This window comes from Lytechinus variegatus, chromosome 14, assembly GCF_018143015.1.
Source record: "Lytechinus variegatus isolate NC3 chromosome 14, Lvar_3.0, whole genome shotgun sequence".
In the NCBI taxonomy this organism is placed as follows: Eukaryota; Metazoa; Echinodermata; class Echinoidea; order Temnopleuroida; family Toxopneustidae; genus Lytechinus; species Lytechinus variegatus.
Window position 1 is genome coordinate 29,777,114 of NC_054753.1, and position 8,678 is coordinate 29,785,791.

Here is an 8,678-nt window from a genome sequence, read left to right on the forward strand (position 1 = left end):
AAACGCAGTCCCAGGCATCAACCAATCAGAAGAAGGGGTTTTAACTTGAATTCGTTTTGTGCAAACATTAAACTGTTTGTAAAGTATTGCATGAATCGAACGAGAACAATTAATGCATTAGCTGAAGTTGAGCTGTTCGGTTATATTTTCAGGGAAATATATATCTTTGTCTCAATATAACAAAAATTCTTTAGGCACATGGAACTTCATATAACAGTTGACCACAAAGCCATGGATCACTTTGCGAATGAATTTATGAATCTATTCCAGGGGGCGTTTCATAAAAGGACTTGTCGGACATCTTATCCGACAAGTACCAGTTTATCCGACAGTTACCATAGGAACAGTGCCTCTCAGCCAATCAGAATCAGGGAAAGATGTCAGATCTGACAACTTGTCGGATGAAAATTTTGATGAAACGCTCCCCAGAGTATTATGTTTCATACTTACAACATCATACTGATGTCTCGATTTCATAGGGTTTTTTTCAGTGTTCATATATATCATTCCCCCCAGCCGAGGACTTTCTCGGCACGCTTAGTAAAACAAATACATATTTCGTCATTTTTACGACGATCATTTAACACCAGTACTTATCACATTATTCATTGTCGTATTTCAGCATTTAAATCAAACCACGGTAAGTGTGTATAAATGATATGGAATAAGAATCATCACTACGTCATAAGTAAAGCAAATCCTAGGGAAAATATTGAAAATATCCAATTAACATTTCCAAATGAAAACATAAGAACGACCTAATGCAAGCCCATTCCTTGGCCAAACTGAGTAAAACGTGGAATAATGTTGCTTAAAATTAGCCCATCTCGTGTGTAATTTACATACAAGATTTCCACCAGAAGTGTTGGAAATGTATGACAACTGGCCGAAATCCTTATTATACAAACACAAAGAATTATTCTGTTTTTACGGTTTTTGCCTAACAAAACCCCTCAAAATGTACAGAATGCGGCGTATATATCACCTTACATATTGGTTATAATAGGTCTATCTTACAAATATGAACAAGAATAGCAACTACGGGTTTACTGTTTCAACCCCAGTCATAACAAAAATATAGAATATTAATCATTTTAAGTTAGCCCCAAAACTTTGCATATCTTCTACATTCTAAAAGACAAACACCGCTCATACAGGAAACGAAATATGCTATGTACATACATGTCCAAATGTAATCACAAAGCAATGAAATCTTTTAAAAAATATGGTATTATAATAAAAATAGAAGAAGAGTTGTCTTCATCAACCTTTTTCTGACAATACTTCTACATTCATCATGCAATCATGATATAAACGAAAATCGTTTGTAGGTTCATGTTCGATGGGTTTTTTCTTCCGTTAATTAAAATGCCTTAGATCGTATATCGATTTTAGCAAGACTTCAGAAACTGTTGTAGAGAAATTTCATCTGAACGTTTTAGCCCGATCAGGTCATTTTATGTACAACGATACAGATGATAATATAGGCTTCACATCTTGAAGCCAGGATTGTGCAATTGCTGCATTACTGTCGAGCGCGTAGATACTTCTGATAAAGTGAGTGGTAAGCGCTCATATAAGCATGTATAATCACAATTATTAGTACTGATCTCCCACATATCCATTTGAATAAAAATACATAACGATGATTAAAATTAATCATTTCATCATACTCAACATTAAAATGTACCACTAATGAGGCTGACGTTTTGATAACATGATTGTATTGTAACTGTTACAGCTTCTAGCTGTATGGTACTCATATACCATGCATACTAAAAAACCAAATGGTTAAATACTTGTTACCTATAAGGACGACATGTCAAATAGAGAACCATTTTGGCTTTTATTTGCTATATTTTGACATAAGTTCATGCATTATGATTTATATTATATCTTGTGTTTCTTGTCTTATTAACCAACCTACCAACCATTCAATTAATCAACCGAACTAAATAACAGACTCATCAATCGATCATCAATCAATTATTCAATCAATTAATCAATCAATAAATCCATCAATCAATCAATCAATCAATCAAAATTGGTCTTTTCAACCATCGATCGATATATTGATTTATTCCTAGCTTCATTTATTCAATCATTCATTCATTCAATCATTTCTTCATTCATTCATTTATTCATTCATTAATTCATTCAACCTATCATGTAGCCATCATCACATTCAATTTCATCATTACTAGAGGTAAAGGTTCTTAGGCCAAATGTCGAAGATCTAGATTGTGATAGAGTTTGGCACTTCTCTCGGATGGAGCCAGAGATACTTTTCTTCTCTCTCCTCATTCCGTTGGTCAATGATGTCGCTAATGCGTTTGAGTTGAGCTCGGAATCTGTAAATGCAGATGAAGGGGTCATGCACAGAATGAATATATTCATTATAGGCTATGCATAGGTTTACTCTCCCGAATACTTGAAACATTGTCCAAATTTTGAAAGGTGTAAGATCAGACTAAATTGCACTCAATTAAACAGACAGTTGTCCTCGTATGCATAAAAAAACACGTACATATTAGGCCTATAGAAAAAAAACATGGAAATGGTGGTAATAATGGTCTCACGTTGAAGACTTAGTGACCAATCCAAACAATTTATATTTTTTTTAATATTTCCTTTGCCTTTCCTATTAATAATATCCTATCATCATCATAATCATCATAATCATTATCATCATCATCACCATCATCATCATCGTCATCATCGATATCATAATACTATGGCCCTACTTGTTGCCATTTTTGTATACATATAAACCTTGATAACTTATTTTTTTTAGTCATCGCCATTGTCAACAACATATAGCACTAGCATCATTTCGAATTACAAATGCCAATGCAATAAAGTAGGGGCGGTATTTAGAAGGGGACCGGGCGTCAATTAGTGTGGGGTAATAAGTTATTGGGTACGTACACAACCTAGAACTCTCTTTTTCTTTAAACAACTTTCTTCTTCAATTCCCCCCCTGTCATGATCACTGCTCGAAAAATCATGTGGAAGGTATTGCCCTTGCAGCATGGATGATCCCATATGTGTGGATTTTGATCAATAAATTTTGAAACTTGTAGCACGCGCAGCCACTACAAAATGTAAAGAATGACCTTACTTTTTCAATGCCTTTTGATATGCTGGGCCATGCATGTACTGGACCTCGAAGTCTGCGAGTGGCTTGCTGCCTCTGGTACTCAGTAATCTCATGAACGCCATAATATCCAAAGTCTGTTTCTTGTTGGGTAACTGCTCAACAATGTCAGCTTCAGAGCGAGGAGTCTTCAGATAGAAAAAAAATTGAAAGCGAGAAAGTATAACCACCTGTAGAGTGTTTCAGCAACATATTTCTCTTGACAAGCTGTCAGATCTCAGACAGTTTTCTGGATTTTGATTGGCTGAGATTAGAAGCACCAGTTCCTATGGTTACTATCGGATAAAACGTCTAAGACACCGTAAGCATAAGGCCTAAACATAAAAAAAATATAAACACAATTTTCCATTTTTTTCTCCCCATAATCATAGCACAGAGATAATACGGGACATAAGGCCTATAACAATCAATGCCAATACTGCAATACAAAAAGATCCCTGTATACCATATACTATGCCTCTCAAACTTTTTACTCACTTATGATTCTTTCAGGTGAAAATTTCAGATATTTGTTTCTAATGTTTCATTTTAGCACAAACTTTTCAAGCGAAGTAGATCTTTAGTGTATCGTACCTTATCTTCTGGCGGCGATCCACTCATCCAGATAGGGTAGGCGGGTGGGAAACCATAGTTATTATACTGGCCGAAGTTTGATGCGGCATGTCCAGCGCTGTAGATGAAAATGAAGTCTGTAACAACGGTGGCGATTTCTTCAGCTGTTTTGAACTCGCCATCATTAGGAAGTCCCTGCGAAAGAACACAAATATGAAAACTTGAATTTATTGGAAAATATTCAAAGGGCTAAAATACATAAAACAGATAAGCCTAATTATCTCATCTAATTACCTTCATGTGACCAATGATCTCTCCCTCGAATCTTGGTTTGGTACCTATGAATCGGATCCATTCTTGCAATTCGGAATCGGCAGCTATCTTCCTAGGATGATCTAGAAGAAGAGTAAAAATAAGCAAGAAAATAGAAAGAAAATATGAAAGTTTACACAGCAGCAAGTAATTCAGTCTTGTTTCACATTACGTATGTTTTTCTTCTAGATCTACACACTTAGGCCTACATTAATAGGCATATGCAACGCAAGACTAGAAGGCTAGGCATTGAAATGGTACGTTTATCTAGTATACTTTTAAGAAATGTTATCACTCTAATGTACAATAATCATGATTTTAATCTAACTTTGACCAAACTGATGTGTCCTGAATATTTCATAGGCCGAATTCGTCCTACGACTGAACAGATTTTTTTGTCCTTCTGCTGGCTCTCTTCTAGAGCTGCAAATATCAACAAAGTGGACACGTGTCCATACCCCCCACCCTCGTCTCTCTGAATTGTTTCTTTTACTTTACCGTAATAATGGTCTACGACTTCCTTGACGTAGTCTGATATTGCTTCACGCAGGAGCAAGGCATCATCGCGGTAGTGGTAGTTGGGTAACACTTCAGGGTCGGAGACACCGCGTACAAGAAGGTCAGTCTCGAGGGAGCCCTCTACGTCCAATCGCCAAGTAGCGTAGGTACGTTTAATGATCTCTGCCATTCCCGTAGCACCGATGATCATATTTTGGTCAGTGAAGTTGCCCTGTCCAAGCAGAGGGGCCATTCCTTTGCTGAAAAAGTAAGGAATTCATTCAAATAGATAAGAAATAATCTGTCCAGTTTTGGGGAAATAATATTCCTACACAGCATCAATAGTTGATGATAACAGTTGTACCTTGCATGTGTTTTTAAACATTCAGCTCTAGTCACCACTGCCAATTTGCTCCTTGATAAAAGGGGTCCCTACGTCTATTTCTCTTGTTCTATATCTTCTTTAACTCTTGTTATTGTTTTTGCTATCATTCGGGCTTTTTGGTCTTCATCATTTTTATTCAAATCTTCAGTTCCGTGCGTTTTCCTATATTACAAAAAATTATCATCATCATCATCGTCATCATCATCATCATCATCAAAACAACAACGGCGAAATCATCATTGCTATCGTCATCATCAGTTAAAACAACATCAACGTCATCATAAACGAAAAATACCGACTTCATTAGCATTTTGATGCCTAAAATTATCTTCAGTCCCACCGGCAAAACGGACTCCAGACCGATGAAAGCTACTACGTTATCCCCAATGACTTACCATCGGTCGGATTGAAATCGGTTTCGTTGGTGTGAGCACAAGGATCTTATATAGCTTACTTGTTGATGGCGACTAAATACATGAAGTGGGGAGCGAGAAGACGAAAGATGGGATGCGATGGAGACAGAGAACGATGCGTTGCTATGACGACGATTTCACCGATCAGATGGGTAAAGCCAAGATGGGTGGCCGACTCGTGGATGGCCGCATCGGCGAGGTTGAAGAAGCACTTAGCCAAGAGCCAGGTGTACTCCGGGTCGGTCGGGTAAAACACCTGTAATAATGAAGCGTTGTGTTAGGTTACACCGGTGAAACCGACTCCAGACCGAACATGGCTATTACGTTATTACCAATGACATATCATCGGTCGGTTTGGAGTCGGTTTCATTGGTGTGACTGTTGCGTATAGAGTGATCAAAGGGACAATCTCCTAAGCGGTGGCACATTTTATTTTATTATAGTTTTAAGTTGATGATGTACGTCGTTGATTCGATTCAACACACTGTACATGACAGCACTATCATCATCATCATCATCGTCGTCGAAGTCGTCGTATCACCATGTTGCTTCATTATAATCATTCCCGTTTTCATTGCCGTTATCATTATAAACATTCTATCATCCCCATCAATATTTTCATTCTAAGTATCATTATCACCATCGTCGTTGTCTTCATCATCATCATCGTCTTTACATGCTTTATGATAAGTGTAAACATCTCCCTCTTCCTTCTCATCATGATCATTTTCATCGTGGCCATCATCATCACCATCCTTATCATTAACACCACCGCCATCATCATCATCCTCATCATTTATCGACATCATCATTATCATCATCATCATTATCATCGTCATCACCATAATCTATACCTGGCATGCTGGCATGGCTTTACCTGAGACCGTTTACCAAGAGGTGGAGACAACAATACGTAAATGAATGTAATGTAAGAATCAAAGAACCAATGTATAGGCACACAATTTTGTATGAAAAAAAAAAACAATTGTAGAATAGGGTTTTATTTTGACCCCCCCCTCTTTTTCCTCGTCCTTCCTCTCTCACTGTGTATGGTCATGCATCTATATGCTGTTTCTTATTCTAATTAGCTTACCGGATTATTTGGTGCGGGGACTTGATTGAGTTGAATGGCAACCGGCATCAGATACTTGGCGTTGTTGACGAAGAAAAGACAAAGGGGTGCACAAATCTGGTAGTAGGAAAAATAAGTTTCAACATTATAAACTTCCTCTGCGCCCGTTTTTTGAGGAGTAACTATTCACCAGATTAAAAAGGAGACATTTAATTCATAATATATTCTTTCAATAAAAGTCTATATTAGTAAGTTTTATTATCCAGGTTTTCGTAGGGTAAAAAGACGGCCAAAATATATTAAACATCACTATTCTTCCATTGTCATGAATGGGTAAAATGAGAGAAAAAATATTTCGACGATGCAGACACCTTTTTCGACGCTATTATTTCATCTATCTTCCAACTTATACTTTGGTCACAATTGCTCTAAGGTGGCCGTACGGCGAGTCGAAAACAGCCGTTTTATCAATTTCGATTCAAATCACCTTTATGTAGTTGGACAAAAAAATGTTAAAAACGGCTGTTTTCGACTCGCCGTACGGCCGCCGTAGAACAAACGTGACCATGGTATTACCTTTTTTCCTCATTCTTCTTCCCCTATTTTACTACTATTTTGAGAAAAACAAAATAAAATCACATCATATCCGGTTTGTAGTGCCGTCCCTGTTTAAAATTAATCAATAATCCAATGGCACTAATAATGGTCCGGCTTTTGTTTTGTTACTATTGGATTCACGTTACCTAAATTTGGATTGCATTATGTATTGCATATCTTCTCACAGATCATAATGAAATACACGTGTCTTATATTAAAGAAAACGTTCATCCAGATTTCCGAGCGAATGTATCATTGTCCTATTTTGACGGATTTATGGTTAAAAAGGGTGAAAGAAAAAAAATTGTGGACATTAAATTATGTTCTTCACGTATTATTTGATAATCGAATTTCCTACCAGCAGTATTATAGAGCCTTCAAAATGAACACTAATCTGTAGCCACACAGTCCTACAATGAAATGGATAAGTCTACGGGACAAGTGAAAGAGTATTGATCATCATTTTAAATGGGGAGTGTACTGACGAAAATTGTTTGTTGTCTCTCATTGACTAGTCTCAAATGACCCGTCTAGAATATAAATTTTGATATGAAGTAACCTATAATCTTGTTTCAGAAGGAAAACTAAAATGTATTTTTTTAGAGGAAAACAGTCAATTATCCAATCACTTTCATATTGACTGGATATTATAATTGCACATGTAAACAAACACTCTTTGTTATTAAGCCATTTTATACCGATTATATTTTTGTATGTTTGTAAACCCCGACTAGTGAGGAGAGCTTCAAAACAGAAACTATTTTTATATTTTAGTCATCCTCGTGCACTAGTCGGTGGTAAGTTTTTTCCTCTTGTACATATTCTTGCTTTCTCTTGCCTCGAAATAAATAAATACATGAATTAAAGTACTTTTTTGTTACTTCGTAACGTAATAGTAGCAATGTGGATGCATCGAGTCGGGGTTTAGTATGTTATCTTTTAAATGGGCCTATATTACCAGACTACTCTGCACAGAAAGTTGCATTATGGGTCATGGACCTGGCCAGATATGAATAGTTGAGGACGTGAGGTGGGGCCCAACGGCCGCCGTACGGCGAGTCGAAAACAGTTGTTCTAACATTTATTTTTGTACCAGCTACATATTATGACTGGTTTGAATAAAATCAGCTAAAACAGCCGTTTAAGACCTGCCGTACGGCGGCCGTAGGGGAAATGTGACCGACGTTCAAAATTGCCTGTTCGTTGGCGATTTAAAAAAAAAAGAATTTTGTGGTTACCTTTCGGCCGTCTGTACATGGCAGGTCTTGGAGGAGCTTGTGATCGATAATGAATAATCGTTTCTTTTGTATCGCTTCCGGTATCGTTAGGCCTTCGAGAAGAGGCTCAACCTCTTTCTCATCCAATGCGAGACTAGGAAAGGAAAAGAGCGGATCGTCAGACTTGATTAGAGTAATGTTCAGGAGGGAAAAGAAATGCATTAACAATTCAAAAGTTCCATGACATTTGCTCTGGCGAAAGTTGCTCCGATGGAAATATGCGCGTAAAGCTAAGTATGAATCTTACCTTCAAAAGACAATAAACCCAAATCCTAATTTTTACAATTATTCAGAAACAAAGGTTCTAAAACACCCCTGACTCTAACCCTACGCCCTCTTAGATGTTAAGGACAGAGCAAATGTCGCAGTCTAAGGAGGAATGTTGAATTCAATGACATTAATGAGGAATATTTGA

The 8,678-nt window shown here is 37.1% G+C and overlaps 1 protein-coding gene across 1 annotated transcript in view; it reads right to left on the minus strand.

Moving 5' to 3' along the window:
• Positions 1-495: 495 nt before the first annotated feature.
• LOC121427446 (polyunsaturated fatty acid 5-lipoxygenase-like) overlaps positions 496-8,678 on the minus strand; it is a 27,132-nt gene continuing 18,949 nt past the window's right edge. Inside the window, exons 5-12 of the mRNA XM_041623839.1 lie at positions 8,225-8,357; positions 6,411-6,506; positions 5,359-5,573; positions 4,520-4,779; positions 4,004-4,104; positions 3,731-3,904; positions 3,122-3,285; positions 496-2,351 (exon numbers count right to left, since the gene is read on the minus strand). Of these exons, the coding sequence (XP_041479773.1) occupies positions 2,237-2,351; positions 3,122-3,285; positions 3,731-3,904; positions 4,004-4,104; positions 4,520-4,779; positions 5,359-5,573; positions 6,411-6,506; positions 8,225-8,357 (1,258 nt within the window). The 3' untranslated portion in view covers positions 496-2,236. The remainder of the gene's footprint in view (positions 2,352-3,121; positions 3,286-3,730; positions 3,905-4,003; positions 4,105-4,519; positions 4,780-5,358; positions 5,574-6,410; positions 6,507-8,224; positions 8,358-8,678) is intronic.